Below are 26,683 nucleotides of genomic sequence, written 5' to 3'. Positions count from 1 at the left end.
TCTCTAACGGTGAGATTCAATTGAGCCCTGGCAAATTCTCCTCTGCCCACTGTGTGCTCGACAAATCTCTCTCCGGCAGCAAAAACATATAAAAGCAGCTCCATAGTCAATACAGAATAATCTGCAACGGACGACTGTGAGAAACGCTTGTATTTTCAAAGAAGGCTCTGGATTCAGTGTCTTAAGGCTGTTGATTAAAGTCAGCACCTCTCTGCTTAACTACTTTGGACATCTGTTTATATCTGAATGAATGGGAATCCAGGTGAGACATAATGACAGGGTTTGTGGGTTCCCCCTCGATTCATCCCCATCCAGGATAATACACACGCACAAGATCCGCCCATCTTTAAGGCAGCTCATAATCATGCCTTCAGAACCAAAGCGAAATTTACAGGCAACTGACACAAGACTATAAATACACAAGTCAAGTCCTGCCGTACAAGCATTTTCATGTCTTACAGCCCCAACCACCAAAACATTTTCCCGGATGCAGAGTCAATATCAAACAGCAATTACCTCTGCAAGAAAGGACAAGTTTCTCCTCACACATTGCAGTCAAAAGCCAGAGTGGAAACTGTAAGGATGTGGCTGTTTATGTGCAGATGCTCTGCCACTGGGAAAATAGCAAGTGTTCAGAGTAGAGCAGCTGTTCATGCAGACTACTGTAGAACGCCTGGACAGCTTGTAAACTTTACAGTCTCACATTCCAATTTGACAGAAGGTTAACGTTTATGCAGAAAAAAGGTAATTCCTGTCCCGGGTGTAAAAAGTGGTCAACTGTGAATGTTACCAATAAGCTCGGCAAAAAGTCATTTTCAGCAGGAGCTCCATAGCGTGTCTACCTGTGCATTAGTTAGAGGCTTCAGTGTTTGTGGAGATAAGAGGGGGACAGAACCAAGAGTGTGAAAGGTTATTGGGCTGTGTGTTTAGATCTCTTAATCAACGAATATAAAACAACAGCCAGCTATAACCTTTTGCAACCTCAGTCTCTTTAATGTTTTTAATGACCATGGCAATTTGTACCTCCTGTTGTTTACCCTACTGCTTCAAACTTATATTCTGCTGTCACACAGATTCTGTGTCCTTTTGTTGTCCTGTCCTTACATGTTATTTGGACTTTCCGGCCTCCGTTTATCTTTTTAATTGATTCCTCCACACTTTTTTCGCTTTCTTTTTTACGCCCAGAGTAAATCACCTACCTTTTAAAACCCATTCCCCCCAACTCTGCATTGTGTATGGTATTACTGTGCTGGCAAACCTCTTTCACATCCATGCACTGCATGTTTTCAAACACATTTTCAATTAATTAAATGACAACAAACCAGGTGGCAAGTAATAGACTTGAGGTTTTCAGAGCCCAGCCACCAACCAATTATTTGCACCTGGGTTTCCAGAGTTCTGTTTGGAGACTGTTCACATGCGCAGGTTCACATTATCCCTCCCAGAAACCTTCCCTGCTGAACAGGCAACCTGAGCAACCAGCAGAGATGAAACGAGCAGCAGCCAGACAATGAACCCTCACCACCTTTGCACCCGTTTAGAATGACAATTGTGTTTATCGGAGGGTCCGGACAGGCTGGATGCACAGCTGCTGGAGACTGAACATGCATGGATCTCCGTGACTGTGGGCGATTATTGTAAGTTTACATGACTTTTACGCACACACGTGATTTGTTGTTAACCGGTGGTCTCATCATGCCTGGGTGTCTGAGGCTTCAGCCTGTTTTATGGATCTCCCAAATAATAAAATATCAGATTCAACAGAGACAACACAGTTTGTCACAATTCAAATCTGTCACAGTTCAAAAGCAGCACTTATCACACAACAGAAATAAAAGCTATGAGAACAGGAGACAAAACTGAACAAAAAACTGGCAACATGCAATCTCGCATATGACTTCTTCATCAACATCACGGCTCTTTTTTTCTTAGTGTTTTATTCCTGCTGCTGAACATGAAAATAATAAGTTGAATGAGAAGTCAAATAGCACTGATTTGGTTTATTTTGGTTTACTTATTACACATCTGACTGGAACCGTTTGGTAGAGCACAATGTCTCACATCTCATTCATTTTACTCTGAAATAACTGTAAAATGGGGCTATAATCAGGTGAAAATCTAAAGATTGCTTCGTTGGGGTAGGCTCCCCATGCTTCAAGAGCCTCACTCAACATCTCTGCTGTTAACAACTTGTTTCTTCATTTGCATTCACAATCTAACAATTAAATATTGTGAGGCAATATGACAATATATACAATGGGATGACAGAACTTCCATCATCCATCAAAAATTTGAATATACTACTTATCTACAAGGTCAAAATCCCTTCACTATCTCAACATTAGCAATAAAAATGACATGTGATGACAGATTTTGTCCACATCAATTTCATGACAGCACTTCCAAAGGTTATCATGTTACATAAAGACTAAAACATGCAATAAAATAAATGTAACCCATCTACCAAATTACTTGTCGTTTTATAAATTAATTTCCTGTAGACCAAAATATGCATAATGGGAAGAGTCTAGAGACCACCCGCTGTGCTTTTCTTGACTTTTGGTTACACTGATCAGCTGCCAACAAAGTTCCTTCTAAAGCAGAAACATCAATTCATGTGCCATGTAAGAGTCTGGTGGTTTTCATTCTAAACAACACAGATTTGAATGACTCCCTCTCCACAGTTGAAGGTGTGCTAATTAGTGAAATGAATGTTTTGGTTGGAAAGAAAACAGGCCTTCTTTTCCATGGCACAGGTCTACAAAACGGGTTATTAGTGCAGTAAACTTCAGCCTGTCTTGGTGTAAAAGCTACAAACATTCTCAATTTAAGTTGCCATAAATTGTCAGATTAACATCAGACCCTTGGCAGACAATACGAGCTCCAGCTCCTACTGCGCTTGTGTGCTTTCTTGCACGTGTTTGTACCTTCGTAGGTGGCCAAGACTGCATTTGCACAGAGCAGGGAGTGCATACATGCCCTGTGGCTTCTATTTCATCACATTCTGCTGCTCTGCTTTGCCGGCATGAAATGAAGATATACTGCTGACATGCATTTTTTGCTGATATCAGTAGTGTGTGTTTCTAAGAACTATTTGATTCCAAACTCAATGTAGTTGCTAAGGCCTCCTGGGGAGCCCCAGCATAGACCTTTCACAGGCAGGGACAGGTGCTCAGCCATGCACAGACTCCTTCCTCCCATGTACAACACCCACTGGACAGCCACTGCTATACGCGGGATGACAAAGAAGGATGTGGTGCCCCCATTTGCCTCCCTTCCATATATATACTAGAGTGAAGTTAGGAAAATAACCTACACTATGTACTTAAATTCAGTGCCAAGCAAGGATAGCTGAACTTACAGCGGTAGTGAATCTCCCACTGCTTTTCTACACTTCCAGACAGGACATTGGTCTTGTTCTGCTTGCCTCAGAGATATGTACCATTTATTTCACCATCAGTGCTCAAGCCATTTCGTTATCACCTCCTTCAGGGAGATATGAAGGTTTGAAACCACATTTTTTCTCCATGCTCTTCAAGTTCCATTTATTCAGAGGACGCCGGCAACCTAAACACCTCCAGCAACTAATCCAAATTCTACTTTGGTGGCACTGCGCCAACTTTACACATACTGTGCGAGTGTGTGTTCAGGCAGTCGATCTGATGTCATGCACTCATGTCATTATTATAAGTTGTCGGACAATAGCTCCAGGCATTGTTTCTCACCACGTCACACTGAAAGTCTTGACAACAGTGGGAATCCCAATTTGAGAAAAACAATAAAACGTAGACAAATGATGTTTCCACAAAAGGAAGCTGTACGGGGCACCTTTGTGAGACTGGTGCTTTCTGACAACCGGTATGCAAAAGGAGATTTTGATTGTCACCATGACAAAGCCAGAGGCAAAAGAAAACATGATTGCAGATAGAGCAGGAACAAACCTGAGTACAGACTGTTAACGCTGGTTGTCAGTCTGAGTCAAATTAATCCTTTAATACACTGAGCCTTCTTTTCTCCTGTTTCTGTGTGAAAAAACAGGACCTCTAATGAAGGCAAAGACATGCAAGTAAGTCACAAATCTGTAGAGTGAAAACATTTTGTGGCATCTTTTATAATGAATTGACTTTTCAAGCTACAAAAATTGGATTAGTTAGGCAAGTCATTGCAACAGTTGAGGTAAGACGGCTCACTGGTTGATTCTCTATAAAACATGGGCAGTCATTAAATAGAGTTTGCCTGCCACAGCGAAAGAGAAGTAATGCATGGATATGACCATGCTATTTATCAGTAACGGGAAACTGTTCCCCACTGGGAGAGCAGTTTCTTGCACCATTAACCCTTTTCCTTTGTTTTCCTTTGTTCTTCTGAGTCCACTTCAAAAGCAATCAAAATCTATCTGCTTTATTTGTCAGCCTCCCTGTTCCTCATCATCACAGAGCTTCATCCTCAATGTAAATGACAAGCAACAGTATGTGACTGAGTCAGACAGTAACAGTAAGAGATGAATCAATAATGTCTCCAATCAATAAGTACTCTGGCAGTTGTAAAGGCATGCATGACTTGCACATAAAGACTGTGAGACTCTTTGGAAACTTTATAGCTGCAGTGATAATACACTTCTTTGTGAAGCAGGCTGTATGCCATAAGGACTGACTGTTGTTCAGCCGTTTGTTTCAGAAGCTGTGTTGGCAGTCTAGAGTCTATACCCGGCGCAGCGGGGACCAAAAGACTCTGTACCCACTCTCACGTTACGTTGGACGCTGCTACAGTAAGAAAACATTCCAACCACATAAACCTCTTCCTTCCTCAAGCAGGTCAAGCAAATCGACATGTGCGTCCACCTGAAGTCCCACCGTGAATAGAGGGGGATTCACATCCTTACCACTATTTCTGGCCATAATCAAAAAAACAACAACAACAACAACTATTAGATGTCTAAATACATTTCTAGGAAGAGGAAATAAAAGAGGAAAATATCTGTATTGCTAAAGCACTGGAGGTTCTCATTATTAATGTGCTTGTTTCAGCAGTTCACATGCTGAGGGAAAAGGGTTGAACAACAGGACCATCATCACTGAGCAAGAACAAGCAAAAACAAGACAGTGTTTTGCTTCACAATTGGACCGCGATTAAGTAACTGGATTAGTGCTACACCGTGCTCAAATCACGATACTTTCAAAGTTCATCAAAGTAAAGTCTATAATGTTGTCTGCAGCATGTACAATACTATGCAACACGGGTTGAGTAATTTGAGTAGTTGGAAAAGATTAAAAAAACGTCCTTGAATTGGATGCAAAAAAATTCTCTTATCCCAATGGTCATGATTTGACTATTAAAACCAAGCAATTATATAGAATTTGGAATTGAATATTGCATCATCTCCCCAATTATCTAGCTTCAAATGGGTTTTGATTCAAGGGGAGAAAAGACGGTTCCGCAATCATGCTGGGTTTTTCAGCTCCAGTGTTGCCTGCCTGCAGTCACAGAGCTTGACTTTACAGCAGTGCTTCCGGAGATCGTCAGAGTGATAGGGAACTGAGGAATGGCCGTCAGGTGTTGGGGAACAAAGAGGCGTCAGTACGATATTGGAGACTATCAGCCCTCCAGTCTGAGCCTGCAGATAGGAGATAAAGGCTTCGCCTCCAGGAAGGAGGCGCGCACACTCGAGCGCTTTTGTCAGACATTGTCAGACAAGCACAAACACACAGAAAAAAATTCAGACACACACCAACATATTTGCTGTCTGGCTGCCCACCTGCCTACTGGTGTGAATGTGTCTTTTAGGGTACATTCACACAGCATTCACAAAACTTTTTCAACAAAAATTTTCAGATACTGTCAAAAGTGCTTATTCATTCGATATATAAAATAAGAGATTAAAGCCCTTCTGGCCAAGATTCACGCTGCCTTTTCTCTGGACATTTATCAACATCGAAAAACCTTTAAAAATGAAAGAAAAAAAGCACAGAAAAACCTGTCTCTAAATGCCACAAAGGGATTCACTAATCAAAGCCCTTTGATCAATTTCACACTTGCGATCAGTGAAATGTCATCTTACCGTCTTCCATATCTGGAATGATTGTGATTCTGGCCGTGGGGAACTCAGAACCCAGACGGCCCCCCATGGGCATGCTGAGGGTGACATTGAAGCTTTCCTCGTCTTCATACAGAGAGTCATCAATGATCACCACCCGGCAGGGTTTCTCCACCTCTCCCTTGTCGAAGCGCAGGATGCTGTGATGGTTCTCAGGCCTGGAGATGTAATCAGAGTAGGACAGAACTGTGGTGGGGATGGTGCCTGCGGCCGAAACTGAGTGGGCAGGAAACAGAAGTACAGAAAGCAAAGTCAGTGATCCAAACTCTGAGATAACACAGCATATTTCTTTCACATAAAAATCAATACATAAATACTGTAAAAGTGCTTTTTTCATGAAGAATGTTTAAATACATCGTTGAAATACTGCCTTAGGAACGATATGCCTAGAAAATATTAAACCCAGTTGTTCACTTACTCTCCTTTCATGTAGATACACATCATAACTTGAGCAGAAAAACCTAAGCTCTTCCTCAAATTACAAGCAAGCCTGCCTGAGAACCCTTCACACTCCACTGCATTTTACCATTTACTGAAGCATTTTGATCCAATGTGAGGCTTCACCAGGTCATTTTCTTTGCACTTCCGCCATCGAGTCAATGATGAAAGACATTCCAGCTTGTGGCTTTCTTTTTTCTCTGGTGCATTGATTAACTGTCACTTTGCACCAACATCGTATGTGCAAGAATGAAAGAGTTGCTTTAGTACTCCAGAGTTGTTATCAACATGGCAAGCTTCACCAGCTGCTACTTCAACACATGGTGGCCTTAACTGGTGCCAGTTACAGTCATTCAGCTTCAGTCTAGATCTAAATTCAAGTAAGGAGGTGATCACGATGAGTAAGTATTGGGGTCCAGCTGAGGGATGGGTAGAATAGACTCATTTGCTCACTGTCACTTTAACCATCTTTTCCTGAAAATACATTCCTTAGTTTCAACAGACAATTCATGTGTTACCTTGCTGGGTGTAGCAGATGACCATGAGCTCCTGACTGACATCTCCACTCCTGCGCACCGGGATGAGCAGCTCGCCAATGTCCTCCTCTATGTTGTACGCAGCCGAGGGTATGAAGACTGTTGACTCTGTATGCAAGAAAAACCAAACATCAACACTTTAACTAATTACTTTGACACAGCACATTAATATCACTTCAGCCGAGTACCTTTATGTTAAATCTTATCAAACTTCTGGTGTGAGAAAATCACTCATGTGTGATCGGCTCTCTGGCAATGTGATAAATTGGATGTTAAGAGAATTCAATTGAATGATTGGAGATGAAGCTTCATCAACTCAAGTGTGATATTATTTGCATCAAAAACCTTTAATATGCAGACTTGCAGCTTGCACACTGCGACCAATGACAGCTCTCATTACATCGCCACTGATGGTCCTCCCATCAAGTTCAATCAAAAACCACCATCTACTGTTTATTTAGCTGCAGCAAATATACCAACCTACGCTTATGCTGATACACAGAACAGCACAGTACGACAGCTCTCTTATTGACCTGGTAAGTGATACAAAGTGATACAAAATATTATCATATCGAGTAAGGAATCCTTTGGCGAATTAAAAGCAATGTGTACTCTCACACACTTGGTTTCATTTAAGAAGTCTATTGTTAGCAGCCCACACAAATTGGCTAGAATAAAAAGGTGTGTTAATTATGTTTGCAAGCAGAGACACGTTAAACAATTTGTTTTTCACTTTTTACTGGCAGCTCTCTGTTTTTTAGTTTCCTCCCTCCTCTGAGCTGCATATGGTAATCAGGAAGGTAATGAGCTTGCAACATTTCAGGCACAGAGCTCAGACAGAAGCTTTGTAACCTTCTCAGTGAGCACCATGGTCACCCACATTTACAAAGTGCTGGTAAGTCAACAGAACTTCACCTTTTCTCTCCTGCCATGCAAACAATTGCATAGGATTACACGGCCACTATTCATTTCTAACACTCAGCTGTTTCCAGTCGAGCCACTTTACTCTGTCTGGTGTGAAATAAATTATTTTTCACAGTTTCATGGTTGCAGCCTCTGGGCTATTCCTTTTTCAGCTCTCGGTGAAAAGAAGCAAAAAATACATTTTAATAAGCCTTTAAAGTTTATTTGACCTTGACATTAAAACTTTAGAGACTATAAACAGTATAATGATATGATAATAGACATATGGCTGTAGGAAGACATAAATAGAATTTCACATCTTGCAGAGAGATAGCTGCCAGTTTTTTTTTTGATTGCCCTCAAGAGACTTATGTTCTGTGAAACAAAGTTCCAACTAAACATGTTAATTAGCATAAACTGTTGACAGCAAATTCTTCCTTTTCACCCAATGAAGCCCTATGGGAGGAGGAGAAGCATTATCCATATTTATATTATGCAGTTCTCTAGCTCAGCTCTATCTCTGTCTGCTGTTTTCAGACAGTCATCTGTTCTTGTAGTGCTCATTTCACATGCCAGGGTGGTTATCTCCATATGCTTTTGACCTTGTTTATCTACACATACGGAAAAAAATACTGCCCATGAATGCAATCTGTTTTTTACTCATTAGGTAGCCTTCTTCATAATAAAGTTTGGTTCAAGAAGTTGTTAGTTCCTCTCAGGTTTGTGAATTTAGTTTGTATTTGAAACTTCATGCGCTAGCCTACTTTGGTGACCTTGCTGTTCATCGTTTTGGCTTACCTACTTGTCCTAAAGAAAACATTGCCTTCTATATTTCTCTTCATTGATTTTTCATGTTCTAAGCCAAAGAGAAAGAACATGATCAAAGCAGCCAACGAGTTTGTTGTGGGTGTGCCGGCAGTTGAGGCTGCACCCCTTATTCCAAATATGACTGAAATCTTTGTCTCTTTTACAATATATGTCTTCATGTAGGACTGCGGAACATCTTCGCAAAACATTTGTCTTTGATTTAAGACGCGTGACATCAAACACTCAATGATGATATTTCACATGGCTGGAAAATGTTCTGCTGTCAAACTCCATTGTAGCTCCACTTAAAAGATCTGAGTATGTTTTCCAATATTTGCTTTGTGTTCTAGTTTTCAAGGAAGAATCTCTAAAAACTACCACATCCCCATTTTAAACAAGATAATTAAAATGTTGATATTTGAATTAGTCTCTAATCACTGACAGAGAAATCCTTACTGACCGTCATCAGGATCCAGGATCTCCACAGTAGCGAACTCTGGGAATTCAAGGGCTGCCATCACCGGCTCAGACAGGACGATCTGGAAGGTCTCTGACACTTCATACTCGCTATCTGACAGGATCCGGACCTTCCAGATGGCTGCGGTCTGGCCCGGGTTGAACTGCACTTGTTTCTGAGATTTCCCGCGGAAATCTTTGTCCTTTTGTGCTGTTCCATCCTTTGTACCAATACCTTAAGAAGCACACAGATAAAAAGGTTCATTATCATAATCAGATAGCATCACATAAACTTGTGTAAATACCACACATCTAGCATACACATTTTCTATATCTACCTTTTAATAAACACACAACCTAAATGTATGAGCGTTCTGTGAATCCTGATATCTGTGTAACCATGAATAGTCATAGTTGCACAGATATTGTCAATAAAAAATATTCAATTTTCATCTCCTGTAAAATGCCCCACGACATTGCCCAGTTAGTCTAACTTAATATCTGCCCATATTCTGGGTGCAGATTACAACCCCCAGTGTTTCAAATGACCATGGTGGGAATAAAGCCAATTAGCCCTCATGTCAGCCTGGTCACAGCAGCCGTGGTTGGAGGCTAACTTGTCTGACCTTCAGCATGTGAGCTGTTTGATGGGGCTTACAGTGACTATAGTTGTGACACTTGCAGGACTCCCGTTGAGCAGGAGCACACAGCCTCTCCATTGTCTTTGCTAACTGGCCACACAACACGCAGCAGGGGTCAGTAAATAGAAGGAACATGGCTTCACACCCCACAGCAACCCACAATCCCGTAGGCTGACAAAAATGAAGAAAACAAGAAATTACTTGATAAATGAAGCACTGCAGTAACAGGAAGAAAAAAAAACTGTTTGTTCCTAACTGAGGGAGGAAGAAAGAGAGGAGAAAAAAGAAATATTGCATCAGAACTACACACGAGATCTTCAAAAGACCACAGATTGAGAAATGCATGAGTTCGGGTTTTTAAGAAAATTACCATTCTGTTCTTTGATGAAAATAAAAAGTGGGCTTTGATATGCAAGTACAGATGGAAGTAAAAGGCCCCTGCACATATGTGCTGAGATAAAATGGTCAAGCTCAACGGAGCTTGAAAAATCAGCAGTCTTCAAAGAGAAGCGAGGAGAGGAGAGACTATGATTTTCTCCTAACTCGGTCTCCTCCACAATGCCTGCGTTGGATGGCCCTGATCACAGCAGTTACTCTGAGACTTCGCAGCAGGTGGGCTCACTGTGGCCTCCTAACTGGTGCCACCTGCATTTTGCACATTGACCAGTGAAACAGCGGCCCACCAGTGGGCTCCTCTGATCAGTGTTCACTCAGGCAGGGCTGGGAAAGAAGAGATATCCCCTGTCTTCATGAGAAGGCACTGGCCTGGGATCAGTCACAATCTCATCGCAATACTGAGGCAGATGGATGGCTTGAACTGTCAGGCTGCTCTGGTGGCCTGTTCATGGTGGTTAATCAAAACGGTGCGCTGCTTTGGCTCTCCTCTTCTCAGAACAACAGAGGAAGAAGGAAATTCAAATGAGCACTGTGAGAAAGCAATGACTGCTCTTGCTTTTTTTAACATGAAGTTAACATGAAGTAGTTGTGTAGTTGCAGAGGCAATGCTGCAGATATATTTTTGAAGCATGTATGATACAATAATCCAAAATAATTCCTCCTTGGGTAAGTAAATCCAAAGTTAATTATTAAAGCCTGCATGCAGCTTTATAGCTTTCTGAAGGTTTAAATGTACTCAGCCTAAACATGGCAGAAAAAAGAACAAAAGACTCGACAGGTGAATTATAAATACACATGAATGTAATAGTACACTCACAGCGGCTTCTGTTCAATCTTTTAGTTAGGTCTGCAAATGTTTTCTTAGCTATAAATTTAAAAAAAAATGCAGCTGAAAAAAGAACAGAGTGGTGTCTAATCAAAGAATCGATGCCTGAGGATGTAAGCCTGTACTCACTTACTGTTATGAGAAATGAACAACATAAAAGGTTTCACTGCGTATGCATTTAGAAAGACAAACTTCATTGCTATTTCTACTTTGAGGGCATTGTAAAACAAAATGGTTCTGACTTGAAAAAAGGAAAAAGATAACAGCTTCTTTTGTGTGCCTCCCATTACCAGCATGTAGAGGTACATCATCGTCTCTCATCCATTTTCATTCCCTTTCATGCTGCCTCAATCAGTAGAAAACGTCACCGTGAAAGGCTATGGTTTGGACTTGAAAGCACATAACAGTAATTTCAAACATCATGAAAATGCTGGGCATGATTTTTTTCTGTGCAATAAACACTGAGTGCATACAAAGTTCAAAGTAGCACTTCTTTCATTTCTAATGCAACCATTAATAAAACAGTAGCGACGCTCCAGAAAATAAAACAAGGGACAATTATATGATTGTTTGCCCAAGCTCCTTACATAAGATACAGTATAGTATTTTGTTATTTAATATTAATCTGCAAAGAGATCACTGTGTGGTCATCACACAGGCATTCCAGTTTGTTTTTCATTATTCCTTTTTTTTTGGTCTTGTACCTGAACAACAAAATATTGGTGTATTCTTTTATTTACTTCTTACTGTGAACTATTATTGAATATATCTGCCTGTATATAATGATCTGCTGTTAAATGTATATTTCTTATTGCACTGAGTCACTGAGGTAGAGAATATATATTGTGCAGTGTGAGGTACCATAAAGGCCAGTAAAATTAGCATATTTCCTCCGAGATGTTTCATTAGTCTGACACCTTGTGGCATTCAAATATACGGATGACGGTACAGTAAATGATCTTATGGGATTTGACCTTTAACATGAGGGTAAATCACACCTCAATTTTATGGACGGAATAAATGGTGGCACTAAAAAAGAGCAATGGCGCCAGCAGTAAGAATTCCTGCCTCTCATAAATCCTTACTGCTGCTTGTTTTTTTTGTTTTTTTTACATTTATTGTTCATTTAGTTCCGGCCAGTAAATTACCTCAACTAACATTTGGAGCGGTGCCTTCCGTGACCACCAACTTCAGGTGACCTTTCTCTTGGGCGCATGCAGTCCCTCTGGGATTGTTCTGTGCTATTGTGTGATTGGAACGTAAACACTGGTCGGAGGAGACAGGTTAAAGGTCATGACCTGTGTGACCCTAAAGGGTGTCTAGGCCAGTCTCGGAGTTGTCCTAAAATATATCAAAGTGTGTCTGTGTTGTGCCTGCGTGTGTGTGTAGTTCTGTCTGTGCACTGTGTGGGCCTGTCTATCAATATGTTGGCCTCTGGCAATCTGCCTTAAGTAGGTGTCAAAAAGCTTAAAAAAGAACAGAATCCAAAGCAATATATTCTGACAAGGGGTGTATGTTTTTCATCATGTTTGTTTCTTTGTCTGTTTGAATGTTAGTTATCAGATAGTCTGACTGACAGGATGGAGGCTGTCGGTATACGCCTCCCATTGGCCGACTATTTTGGTCGGTATTCCACTGAGCTAGCCTAGCATTCGAGCTGAAAATTCATAGATTTGACAAAGAACTGGTTTACAATAAGGCACGCCTGGTTTCTTCTTTTGTCGGGATTTAGCTGTTTTCATGCTCAGGCATGCAAATGTTCCTCCAAAGCAAATTCTGCTGACACTATTTTGCAAGGGCAGCATTGCTACATCCTGGGCTTGGCGCTACCCAACACAACTGTGATTGGTTTAAAGAAATGCAACCAAGACAGATCGTTTTTCCTCCCACAACAGAATGATAGTGGTTCAGCCAGAATTTTCTCCAGCGCTGGATAAATCGAAGTGTGGAAATAGGTCTGGCTGTTTGAGACTAGCTATAAGAGCAGCCGAAAGAATCAACAGGTTCAGTGAAATTTGCTTGTAAGTTAGTCCTTGAGCAAAGCTACAAGTTTATTGTTGATCTACTGGTCCAGGAATCCCATGATGCATTTTCATTATTTCTGTATCTTTTTAACATTTTTTATTTATTACATATTGCATTTATCTATTTGCTTATTCATCTTTCATTCAGTGTTTCAACTAACTTTGAGTACAGAATCTGGGTATTTTCTGTAACCCTGGGTGGAATTATTATCTAAGTGGAACTGATGAAATCAGAGGCAATGTCTGCTTACTAACGAAGGAGGTCTCCCCCAGGTAGCCTCGACGTTTCAGCACCACCTCCAGGAACTTGACCTCCTCATCCACCACGTAGCGTTCCTTCTCTAAAGAGATCCAAGCCCAGTTCAGACGGAATTGCTGGTTCTTCAGTTTGTTGCCTCCTGCAAACAAATACAGTTGAAGATAGTTAAGTTCAAGAAATGGTTAAAGTGACTCCCTTGAACTCATCACACAGCAAGGGACACGCACAAATCAAATAGCCTAATTGGAAGTTAATAATCCAAAACATGCTCTGAAAATGAATGTAACTATTTGTTTCTGGGGTAGCACAGGTATTCCACTGCGCTTATTAGAATGATTTCTTGAATACCTTTTGGGCTTGACTTTGAGACTCCAAGCCTGAACTCAGTGGGTGGGATGAGGGGTGCATGACCCTTATGCAAAAGGAATAGAGTTAGTGCTGTCTAATTGCTTCATTTCTAATTAAGATAAAAGGTGTCTGTTTCCTGTCTGAACTGGGTTACTTTATTCCTGCCTTTTGAAGTTGGATTCAAAGGCCAAGGCTACAGTCCTGGAGGGCACTGCAGCTACCATTTGACCATAAAGATTCAAAGCAGAGACACATACATGGGCATCAAACACACACACAGGTACACAAGCGTGCAGAGACGCACACACACTGACTCTTTAATGCTCCTGAAAATCAGTATGCGTTCACCAGACTGCACAGTGAGAACTGCTGCCTGCTGCCGTACTAGATGAGAATGGTGAGACACAGATGATTGAGACACTAAACATCTGGCACTTCCGAAAGTGGTGGAATAAAAGTGAAACTGCTGGGAGGGTGCAGGGACATTGGTCTGAGGTTTCGTCTGAAAGTCTCTATGCTGCCCCACCCCGGTTGCTATGGTCAGTAAATCTGTTACGCCCAGCTGACCGCTCCACTGTGTCCATTTCCTTTCTCAAAGGGCAAAGTGAGACCTATACACATTCACCCTGGGTGGTTTATTATGTGTGAGGGCGCATGCATTTAGGAGTTTGTGTGTCTGAGTGTGTGCACACATGTGAAATGTTCTCTGCACCTGTTCAGAGCTTTTTCCTTTGGTCTAATAGTGTACATACTTCCTCACACAGAAAAAATAGGGTCTTAATGCCCCTGACACTGATTGTTTTTGACAATACGAGCTGTAACTGGGGAAAAAGGACAAAGTCAGTGTGACGCACAAGGACAACGGGGAGCACAAAGTGTTCCTTTTTCCCTCCGTCTCATACAAAACCAACAGCTAAATCATTTAGCTGGATAAAGTTCTTTAATCTATAATGACCACATGGAGGTACTTTGATGTTTTCTACCACATAGATGACTTAAAGTGATGAAGACTAAGAATGTAGTTAGAAGTTAAAGAAACATGACCTTCCCTAATATATCTTTCTATGGTTAACTAGACTAATGGGCTTTATCAAAGATGCTGGAAAGAAGAAGAATACAGTAGACAGATGCTGGCGTTCCTTGTACTTATCGATCCAGTTCAGAGTGGACTTCAGACAGACTTGGTGATATCACACACAGCGAGCTGTAATTGGGACTAAAGGCTGCAGACACAGTGAAGCTTGAGCAAAAATGAGAAGAGAAACTGTTTCATTTTCTCTCTCCTGCAAAATTAACAAAATGTTTGAATCATTTAGTTGTATACATTTCATTAAAATCTGATGAACACATCTCTTTGAAAATAGGAATTTTTGTATATTTGACACCATTTCAACACAGTTGTGTACAGCAATGCTAATGAGTCCCTGACCTTATTATGACTGAAAGCATTGTTTCCTTCACAGCTCTTACTATGAGAAGAATTAGTCTCTGCATTTCCTTGAAACTTGTAATGCTCTAAATTATGTTTTGAATTGGCAAAACATGAGATGAGTTTCCATAGTTGACACTGTGTTCTTTTGTTGGTCTGCTCAGCCATCAAGTCACTGTTCATGCACACAGCCCTCTTTTCTGTTAATCCCAAATAAGGTGCTTTTACTAATATAGTGTGCTTCATGTGCAGAGAATATTGCAGAGTATTTTGTGTTATGCTGAATTTTTTGACTGCATTCAACAAGATATTCACTGAATAAATGACAACTACAGCAGAAGGAGTTGTAAGTGTGTGTGCAAATGTGGCATTAACTCAATCTAAAAAATCAAATGATGTGTGCAAAAGACAACCCACTTTTAGGGTAAACACTTTTTGGTGCAAATATTGCAAATTTAAAGGTCGACTCATTACTGCATTATATAAAGCAGTAACAGAGACTTGCAAAACGTGTTTTTGATTCTGAAAATGTCTCAAGTAATACATTTTATATCACATACAGTACATTCTTGAGGTCTATAATAGTGTAGGATTTTGCTTCCTGTGTGTTCCACATCCTTCTTCTGGAGACAGGTGACCTGTGCATGACAGGACCTCCCTACTCCACTTGGATTAAAGCCAGCAGCATGGCACGCATGCCACCGGTAAACACTTCATGTGTGATCTCTGAGTCGTGAAGGAGCCTGTCTTCCACTGAGGTAATGGAAACCTAGAAGGTCTTGTCTATTTATCTGACTTCACTTGGCACAGACTTTGTAATAGTTGTTACGCTGTTGATACTGTTGATCTCAAGCATAATTCTAGAAAATGGAGAATATAATTGATATGCATCATCTCTCTATAATCAAACACTCAGCAGGGACATTTTAGAGCCACTTATCGGTAGGATTTATCCCATGTACCTCATACATTTCAATAACAACATAGAACAGTTACACGTTTACAGAATTATTTAAATGAGAATGAAGAAACAGCTTACACATAATGCTAAACCTCAAAGAGGCTGCTTTCCCTTTCAGGATGAATCATGTTAAACACCTGCTTGCCTTCAAAAGTATTCACAAACATAAAGTGGCTCTATCAATTATTTATTCTTCATTTCCAGTAAGGAGTATGATACATCAAAAAGCAGCACTTTCAAACCAAAAGAATTTAGGTTCACAGTTTATACTCCCAATCAAACCAAGGCACGAAGAAATACTGAGTTGAGGAGGCCTTAAAGTCCTGGTAAAGCTGCAGCATGGCCTTCAGGGAGCTGGGGAGTGGAGGTGCTCGTTTCCAGAGGACCACTTCACTCCTCCAGATTTCTTTCTAATTAAGATAAGCAGGGGTTGGAGTAAGTCCACTTCAAAGAGGCCCCAAGGAAAACACCACAGTTAATCTTTAACCAGTACTCACAGCACCGACACAGAATTTAGTGAACAATATCGGTATCTCTTATGTTCAGGTCTTTGTACTGCTGTGCAGTTCAGTGCAGAAACATACATCTTATGCAGTGAATACATTGCATAAGCTGCTTGTACCAGGTACATGAATTTTATAGTAGGATGTAATTCTACATAATATTCATGTTCTAGTTAAAATCATATGGTTATAGCAAGAATCCTTCAAATTTCAGTGCTACTCAACTTAATTAATTCATTGAATTAATTGACTGCCTGCCTACATGCTGTCTTGTTGATTTTTCAAGAACATTTTTTAGCACTCATAGTGAAGTCTCTCTTCATAATAGTGTCAACAAACTGTCAGCCTCTGCTGTTTTAACCACTTGATCATAAACAGCCTTGTACATGAACCTCTTCACAAAACCCCTTGTACAGTTCATGTAGCTGCACTTCTATACACGAGTTCCGTCCACTCACACAGTGGATATGTGATGAGGGACAGAAGCCTTTTGAGAGAGGCCAAAGAATGTGAGAGACTGGACTGTGCCAACTTAGTGCCCCTGTCTCCTCCCTGCATACATGTTGCAGACAGCCCTTATTTGGTCACCGTCAAGCATCGTGGGGCCACGATGCCCCATGGACCCTCGTCTGCTCATTCAGCCAGGCAGACAGACAGGCGGCCCTTTGCCCACAGAGCCAGCACCACACTGATTAGGGAGGATAAATTGGGACTAGCCTGTGATTCCTGCTCAATACACACAATACATCTAAAAATACTTAATGATCATATACTGCAAATGGACTTTGTACGCCAACTATCTCCATGATCTGCAATAACTGTAATCTACTATAGCAATGAAACATCAAGCAACATACTATAGCGATAGATGAACAACTGTGCACAGGACCAGCAAAATGTTTTAAGATTTTAGTTTAGTTTAGGAACAGACCACATTTAACGACCAAGCCACGGGAGCTCCTTTTACCATATTTTTTATTTTACAATAAATTCACATTAAATCTAATTACTGGTGAAGCATAACCCATTACTAACATTAGCACTACTCTTAAAGGCTGCAGTTAAAGGAAAAAGGAAGCTTAGCAGTTTTAGGATGAGTGGCGCACTTTGCCGCAAGGAGTATCTTTCGGGCAACAGGACGATTGTCCTTCAGTGGCCCAGCCAAAACCTAAACCCAAACGAACATCTCTGGAGAGACATGAAAATGGCTGTCCACCTATGGTCTCCACCCAACCTCAGAAAGCCTTGAGTGGAACTGCAGAGAAGAATGGCAGAAAATGAATAATTGAAATACTAAATCATACTACGGTACATGGTAAAAAATTGCTTCATATGCAGGATATGATGACTTATGTCATTTGTTTACATGCATGCAAATATTCAATCAGGTGGATAACAAAATGCTGTATAGGGAATTTTTGCACCTGCACTGGGAGCAGCAAAGTCTTAAGAAGCAGATTTAAGAGCCTTGTTTAAGACAATTCACTCATAATAATTACACAATTTATAAAAGCTCCTGAATCATTATTGAATAGGTACTATTCTTTTTAAGTAAAAAGCAGAAAGTATTCTTTTACAAAAACAAAAATCCTTCTTTGGTTCTTAGACCTGAGCAGCTGTGCCAAAACATACACAACAAACACATAAGTCAGTCTATTGCTCGGTCTATCCCACAGTTTGATCATTCACTAGGTACCGCAACAATCAATAGCTAGGTTGCGACAAAGCTTTGGATTAATCATGATGATTTTATTAATATTCATGGTGCCCAGAGGATAGGATCATCATCCAGGTCAAAATTCCCCCTTGACTAAAGGCCTATGACAATGTGCTGTATGTTGAAAGCTACTGGTCAGTTCTCCAGGAAATTTGTTGTATATTTATGACCCTCAGGAGATGAACAACACTAAATGCACCAACGGCAGCAGAAACTTTAAAGTAAGGCCTTAAGACTACAAAGCTGCACTGGATTATTCAATATAAAACTTTGATATAGCAGCGTATGATGAACATCACAGTCTCTTGGTGCCATTAGTGGGTCTTTAGACTTTTAATATTGTTCATTTTAAATTCTGCTCTGCCAGAAGGATTGCATTTGAAATGTTTAGCTCTATTCTGCTTCCAGATAGAAGAAATTGTCAGCTCACTTTACATTTAAGTTAGAGAACAATCAAGGGAATAATAATATAACGGAAAATAAACGCATTCTATCGTCTCAGCTTACATTAATTCTATAAAACAAGTTGTCTTTGGATTCCATAATGTACCAGGCCATACCAGCATACTTTTCATCTCTCCAATTAAGGGAAAAGGGATATGATAATCCTGTTGAAAGAAAGAAAGCACATGGCAGAGGAGAGAGAGACAGATATGGTCTAATCACCCTAAGCCTTGTATCAGCAGTAACGAGTTGGCCGTGGCTTGAAAGATTTAGAACTGTTATGATTTCACAGGCTCTAAACCCTTTTCAACCAGAACAGCCTTTCAGGGAACTGGTCCACCATAAATTTGGCCGCTCCACAGGGTCCTTTCTGGCAGCTGTCACCTCTGTGTCCGCTCTGACACTGTGGTCACTCTGAGGTGACATTTGAGGGGTCTGAAAGAAAGGCCAAAGGCACTTCTGAACAAAAGTGTTGGGTCAGAGAGCCATGCAAGGCTTAAAGCAAGCATGGCTTTGCTCTCAGCAGGCGAAGTTCTTTGAGATTAACATCTGAACCACTACTATAGATGTGAATTAACTCTCAGTGCGGCGTTTTCTAAATCTGTAATTCAAAGGCATTTATTTTCTTCTGTTTTTCTTCTCCATATCATGAATAAACACTGGCAGAAGCTCTTTAGAAGGTGTTTATAAATGCAATAATGAGAAAAGAAGTGTTTACATATTACACCTCTGCTCAGAGATATGTTCATTTCTATGGAACACAGTTATCTTCTTACGCTTACTGAAAAGAAATTACAATACAGCTTTGGAGGAAATTTGGGTCAAATGTTCACCACTTTATGGCTGCAGAAAGGTTTTATACATTATTGTATTCTTCTCTTTCTTTGTTCAGCGCTATGCAGGTAAGACCTGAGATTAAGACTGACAAACTATCACTCAACTGCTCGAGCTGATATATCACGGAAATGGATGGATGGGCACAGAAACTGAATAGTTCATGAGAACAGGAGCCTATTTTGAAAATGCTATACCATTAACCAACATCCACAGAAAGTCATTCAAGGTAAAGCACTTAACGTATTAGTTTGAGATTCAAATGTGCCTTCTGTGAATGAAAAATGTCCCTCAGTCTCCTTATAAATGTTGTCCTCCACAGTTTGATTGACAGTAAGAAACCTTTTAAGCAAAGCAACAACCTTCATCCTGTTCCCACACTTTCTGTTTTTGATTCCAAATTGCGGCACAAGTTTGTTGTAGAAGCTACTCCTTGACTCTCTTCCTGGGTCACAAAGTAGGACCACCCTCGCCTGTGTGGGCAGTGAGGAATTCCCAGAGCTCTTATTTCAGATGGGGCTCCTTTATTTGTGGCCCAGGAGGGAAATGTGTCAGAGGAAATACTGTACAATGTTGATTGTAGGGGGAAGGTCACTCCTCACCTGGAAGTCTGCTTCACGCTCAAGTGTCCCCACACACTGCCACAAATGACATCATTTGTCATTCACACAAAACGCACACATTGGCTGGGTGAGATTTTTTTTTTACGTTAGTGAGGAACATTCAAAATTACTTAGTTAACCAAAATAAGTCCAAACAGCAGATAAGCAACTCCACTCCATATCCCTTTGGATATTTGCTGGGGTCACTACTTCTCCATGTGGAGAAATTACTAGCGTCACATACATGAAAACATCCTGGGTTTTCAAGTATAATCCTATTAGACTCGCCTGGAAATATTAGTTGAAACAGAATCTTTCTAAACACCTTTAGGATTAGCAAGCGGCCGACTCTGGATGCACAGCTCTGCAGAAGATCTGCCCTGTCGCGGGTTGCTGATTTCCAACCAGGGGCACACAGAGTCTTGCCAAGCACCCAGGGTCAGGACTTATCCCTGACCACGGCTACATCATTAGGGCTGGAAAACACACAGGTTAGACTTGGGTGGGCACAAGCTATTCTAAAGTATTTCCGTCTTTTCGGTTAAGCTGTAATCATTAACAAGATCATGATTTACATAAACTTTGGAAAATTTGGAAAGATTTGGAACAAATCTTCAACTCACCATTAAATTCATAGGCTGCATCTGAATAATTTACAGTGTAATTACACTGGCATTCAGACCATTCAACATCTTTTATTGTCTGGCCTTGTTCAGCATAATGATACTATTGCACCTGAAAACGATGAAAAGTCTAATTCTCCTGTACCTCAGTATAAGCGCGTAAATAAATCAATTAGCTGACATTCTGAGTTTCAGAATGCACCCAAAAGAGTCGTTGCTCAGGGCTTTGCTTCGATCGCGGAGGTGAGGTCAGGCAAAGTACTCCTAGATTGCCCTTGAATAGCATTCCTGTCTGTCAAAGAGGATGCAGCCTCAAGTGTCTTAATTAACAGTCAGCCACACAGTTTAGAGAGCGAAAGCCTGAAATCTCAATAGCAGGGGAAATAACAACAAAAGGCTGAATTAGCAGCTGCAGGGCTTTCCTCTGCATTCACATGTAAAGGTCATTGTGGATTTAAAATCAAGAGTTTCGTGCTCATTACCAGTCAATTATGTACAGTGTGAATGCCAGGACAGCCGCAAGGCCAAAGTTATTGAAGAAGCTTCTGGAAATAAGTTGCATGCTGGAAATGATAGAGTAGAAGATGCACAAGGGGAAAATATATCTGCAACCACTTAGGTATTGTATATGAACTCATTATATACATAATTTCTGAATCGTCAGTTGTAAACTAATAGCATGCACCACTCCTTCTGCGCTTTTCTTGGAAAATGACGATCATGTCACATACTTCCCAACTAAAGAGAAGAGCTCCTAGAGACAAAAATCTGTGTCGGTCCCTGGAGTTGAAAGGCTTGCATTGTCACCAGTGCATGTGTTAAATGTACCTCTACTGTCCAATGCTGCTGGCGTCTGAATAGGAAAGAACAGTGAAATAACAAGGAGATACAAGGGGAAGTGTGAAAATGTGAGAGAAGACAAAGCAACATAAGGATGCAGGATAAAGGGACTTGACAAAGAGAGGGGGACGTGCTTTTTCTTGACCCTTGAATGCACAGTGTTTGCTCTCTTGTCAGAGCGGATAATGGTGGACTGTTTGCTGAAAGCAGCAGTGTGAGGCCATAGAATATAAAACCCCATCCCAGTCCCACAGACACATGAGCTCCATACTAATAGAGCCGGGTGTTTGTTGAGCCTGTTCTCAGGGCCAGCCTCCATTGGTTTCATTTATAACAACATGTTTCAGCTGCATTTCACAGTTGTTACTTGCAAATCCTCACATGTTAAAGGCTTTTGCCTGAGAGGCAAAAGCTGCCTGAGAAGCTGAAATGGTAATTCCAAAAGACGTGTTAAATGACTCTTGGTTTTTTTGTTTATGACCGGTGAAAAGAGGCCTTCAAGTAGAACTGCGCAGACCTGCATGTTACAGATAAGCATGCGAGTCTGCATTCATGAAAAGAGGGAAGAAAATGTCTAAGGGTTTAGTGTTGTTATTGTCTCGTTCTTGTAATATTGGACTGAAGATTAGTCTGTGCAGTGGAATAAACCCAGGGTTCAAAAATATGTGCAGGTATGTTCAAAGAAGATTACCTCTAAGGATGCTTGAAAAAAAAAAAAGACACTGCAAGTATTTTTCCTTGCATTTGAATTATTGCAAACTTCTGGATGTCTTTGTTGGAGAATGTGAATCTTATGTTGGAAAAATGTCAAAGAACCTTTGATGCAAAGTCAGATACACTCCTGCCATTGCAGGAATGAATTCTGTGACTTTGGGGGCATAGTTGTGGCCATGCAAATAACAAACAGAAACATCACACTTTAAAATACAGAGATTAAAATGGCTTTCGATCCAGTTACTCTTGCATTATTTACATGTAATATATTACTTTCATGATTTATGTGCATTATCAGTCTGCTGTTATCAGTCAATTATCTTTACAACTTAAGTCCACCCAGATATAACATAACATATATAATATATTTTATAATATATTTTGATTTTTACACATATGAAAATAATGCCATACTTTACATTACAATTATTACATTATTAGCTGATTACCACAACTTCCAATGAAATGGCTGACTGATGATGATCTACAATGCTAGATATAATTCTACAATACTACACTATGCATTTATTTTCTTTATTTCCACTGTCACACACACACACACACACACACACACACACACACACACACACACACGCACACACACACTAGATATATATTTATCTACTATGCAATAAAGCAAATACTGTACTTAATCTATCCATAACCAATTGCAATTTTTGTTTCAATCAATCAATCTTTCAATTTCTCAAGTACTTTCCATTGGCAATGTATTTTCTATAGTCTTTTATATTAAATGTACATATTTATAGTCAGCTTCTTATTTTGTATTTAACTTCTGATTTTTTACATTTTGTATTTTTTATTTTCCATTGCCTTTGCTATTTACTATTCCTGTTGAAGATCCCTGTAACACCAAATTTCCCCAGATGGGGATTAATAAAGTTAATCTTATCTTATCTTATCTTATCTTATGTGTATATAATATAATGCGATTTGTTGGATCTGTTGCAACTTGAAAATTACCATAGACCTAGATAAAAAGCAAAAAATAAACTTCAAAAACCTGCCCTCCCCATCAGGCTGCCATTCAGGACATTGGGTGTTTAAAGATAACACAAAGATGCACGTCCTGGTGTGAGGAGCACAACACCCCGAGGAATGGAATGAAATAATAAGACGTGATGAGTCCTCTTCCACAGACAGAAAACTGTTAGATCTGAAGGACAAAAGCTAAATGTCAAAGTTGCATTGTTGCCTTCAGCTCTATCTGTGACAACTCATGCACACTGAATTCCCTTGGCAAAATGATCACCTCTCTTTAGAGGGTAACTTAAATTAAATGAAATCTGTTAGCTGACTATCCCAAAGGTATCACAAGGCACCAGTTGCACTAAATGGATGTTCCCTATAAGGAAACACAATGTGCTGAAAAAAATGCATATGACTCATTGACCAGTGATAACCTTTAAATTATTACAGAACTATTTTGTGGTAATTGTAATAGCTTCAGCCAATTACTTTGGGATTTAAGGAGCTAAACACATCTGCTGTATCAGATAGCCCAGTAGTCTATGCCTGCACCCTGTGGCCTATCTTTGTTTCCCTCTTCCCATTTGCTTGCTAATATGTAACTCTTCATTCCAAGGCCATATCCTGGAAGACCAAGATAAGCCCAGGCACAGTCTAGTTAATTTCAGGCAGCAAGACATTCCTCAGTATACTTGGACATTTCCAAGGTTGTTGACATGTTAATATTTTTTTAATGTTCCTCAAAGCTCCAGGAAGAGGAAAAAAAAGAAAAAAAGAAAACTCTATATTGCAATAAACTAATCTAGTCTGCAGCAAATATCAAAATAATTTCCATTCATATGTAGATGAGGCTGCATACCTGCAGAGCTCACCTACTACATTACTGCTCTCACGACTTGTCAACACAGGCGGTGTTTAAAGAGTGAACTGCACATCAGCACATTCATGCCATCGCTACAGGCGACAGGAAGCAGCTTGACGCCGTGCCCCCACCAACACTGGGACCAACAGAGTGCTTCAATCTTTCATCTCCTCTGACTGCTCTACCCTCCTATTTCTCAACTAGCTGACTTCTCATATCCTGCCTATCAGGCTCCACTTATGGAGGAAAGCAGGTGGTGGAGGTGGTGGCGGGAGGGAGCTTGATCCACGCGCAGAATCCCCAAAGGGTTTCATCCACACTTTTTATGAGATGAGAGCCCTGTTACTCTCAAGACACACTCCTACTGCTGTGAGTGTGTAAAATGCTAACCTTCTCAGGAGAGTTTGCTTCAAACTGTGTAACATTTTCAGTTCCTGTCTACTGTATTTTCTTGGCATACTGAAATGCTAATAATATCAAAATGAAAGGAGGTGGTGGTGTTTTCCTGGCCTACATCATATCATTCTAATCAAAAGAGACAACAGCTTGAAATCAAAGACAAAGCAGTTATCAATTAAACTGTAGTTGAAGCCCAGCATCTTGATGCACCATTTTAGCATCGCCAGCTTTATCTCTGATTATGGGATCAGGCAGCTGGCCCCCCGAGATGGATAGATAGGTGGATGCTTTGTGCGCGATGTGTGTGAATGTTTCTGTAAAAAAAAACATGTGTACAAAGGAGGCGAACCCTACAATAGGCTCAAATCCTGAAACCCAGGATCATCTGGAGAGAGTTGTGACACTACAGCCTAAGCCCAGCTGTCAGAGGCTTCCCATGCAGCAGGCCTGAGAGGAGCAGCTCCGGCCCACTGCTGGGATGCAGGGGCCAAAAACACATTATCCAGAGTGATTTTGCCAAACTGAACAAAAGCTCTGCTAGTGTGAAAAGAGATATGTCACAGTAGTGATGGTTGCATCACTGACTCAGAGCTTTTGCTGATTTCTGGCAATATCAGATTTGTCAGAACACAGCCTCATTAAATGATTTGATATGTCAGGGCCAAAAATCAAACAACACACAAATGGAAAGCTCCCATAAGGGACAGTGATTTTAATTTTGCTTTCATTATAAAAGATTCCCGTGTGGCTTCATTTTGCTGAAAATATCAGTTTTCCATTCCATTTTTCACATTTTTTTTAATCTTCTCCTGCTGCCAGTGCTGGAGAGCTATGCATAAAATGCACATATTCGCTGGGTTTTCTGGAGTTGATGGGACTCTTGACTGTCAGAGCTCAAACCAGATAACACAAACTTTAGCTTGCAAGCTTTTTCCACAAAAGAAGAATTTTCTAAAAACTCAGTGCTTGAACAACCCCAGTTCTGCTAGACTGATATCCTAAGGCAGGTATGACGACACATATCATCATCCAGGGAACAAGCCTGGGCCTGGGGTTTCTATACTTTTGGGAATTTGCCTTTGCTATGTTAACCTTGACTCCACGCAGTTACTTTCGCAGCATATTAAGACGGAGTCAGGGAATCATCAAGAGGGTTTTTCCCTCTGTTTTCAAAAGGGAAAATGAGGGCACATCAGTGTAAAACGGTCCTAGAAGCTTCAGCCATGTTTCACTAAAATATCACGTGATATGTTACAACCAGAATGAAAAATATATAACACATTGTTGTCATTCTTCACATTATTCAAGCATTTAGGGCCCTCTTTTTTCAGTTTGTCTGTTCCAGCAGACACATCTAAGACAGCAGAAGACGGTTTATCTCCACCTAAAGCGAAGCCCAAATTCCCTATAATTCAGTTTTTCATCCCCAAAGTGAAGCAGCTGTTACCCAGGAATAGCTCCTCTAATTAACTCCCAGATGTTTTCTCACAAAATATTTTTCCGAAACAATAAAATGACTACCTAATATTTTATTAGCTGCAGCACAGATGGGCGGTGAGGAAAATGTAACACCCTAAAATGTCTTTAAAACACAACAACTGGACTAGCTATGTAATTTACTGAATCTTAAAACATACTTTATGGATACAATTCATACTCCAGGTCTCAAGGACAGAGGAATGTTATACCGCCCAAGAAAAATGTAGGGGGGACAGTTTAATTAAAAACAAGGTAGAAACATGCAGAAAAACTGCAGAGTCATCGCTTGCTCTGTGATGGGGATATTGTAGCATACACAAAGTCCATATTAACCTCACAACTGCATGTGCGTGCATGTTCCCCCATACTTTCGTTGTACTTTAGCACGCTATGGGGAGAAAGGTAATCCCTCCTAACCTGGGATTAGACGGGAGGGCAAAACAAGGGAGATGGATTCAAGTATGCACTCAGTGTCACAGGCGATTACACACAGATAACATGGAAGATGTAGAAGCTCCACTTGGCAGATGTTACTGAAATGGTGTAGGATTGGATTTA

General features: G+C 40.5%; 1 protein-coding gene across 1 annotated transcript in view; it reads right to left on the bottom strand.

Annotated features, from left to right (window-relative positions):
• The window catches only part of frem2b (FRAS1 related extracellular matrix 2b), a 51,575-nt gene that overhangs the window by 14,755 nt on the left and 10,137 nt on the right, over positions 1-26,683 (bottom strand). The window contains exons 3-6 of the mRNA XM_041940911.1: positions 13,373-13,519; positions 9,239-9,469; positions 7,051-7,176; positions 6,059-6,310 (exon numbers count right to left, since the gene is read on the bottom strand). Of these exons, the coding sequence (XP_041796845.1) occupies positions 6,059-6,310; positions 7,051-7,176; positions 9,239-9,469; positions 13,373-13,519 (756 nt within the window). The remainder of the gene's footprint in view (positions 1-6,058; positions 6,311-7,050; positions 7,177-9,238; positions 9,470-13,372; positions 13,520-26,683) is intronic.

The sequence above is a fragment of the Chelmon rostratus genome, chromosome 7 (genome assembly GCF_017976325.1).
Source record: "Chelmon rostratus isolate fCheRos1 chromosome 7, fCheRos1.pri, whole genome shotgun sequence".
Lineage (NCBI taxonomy): Eukaryota > Metazoa > Chordata > Actinopteri > Chaetodontiformes > Chaetodontidae > Chelmon > Chelmon rostratus.
Note: the sequence above shows the minus strand (reverse complement) of the source record. Positions and strands in the feature narration are given on the sequence as shown.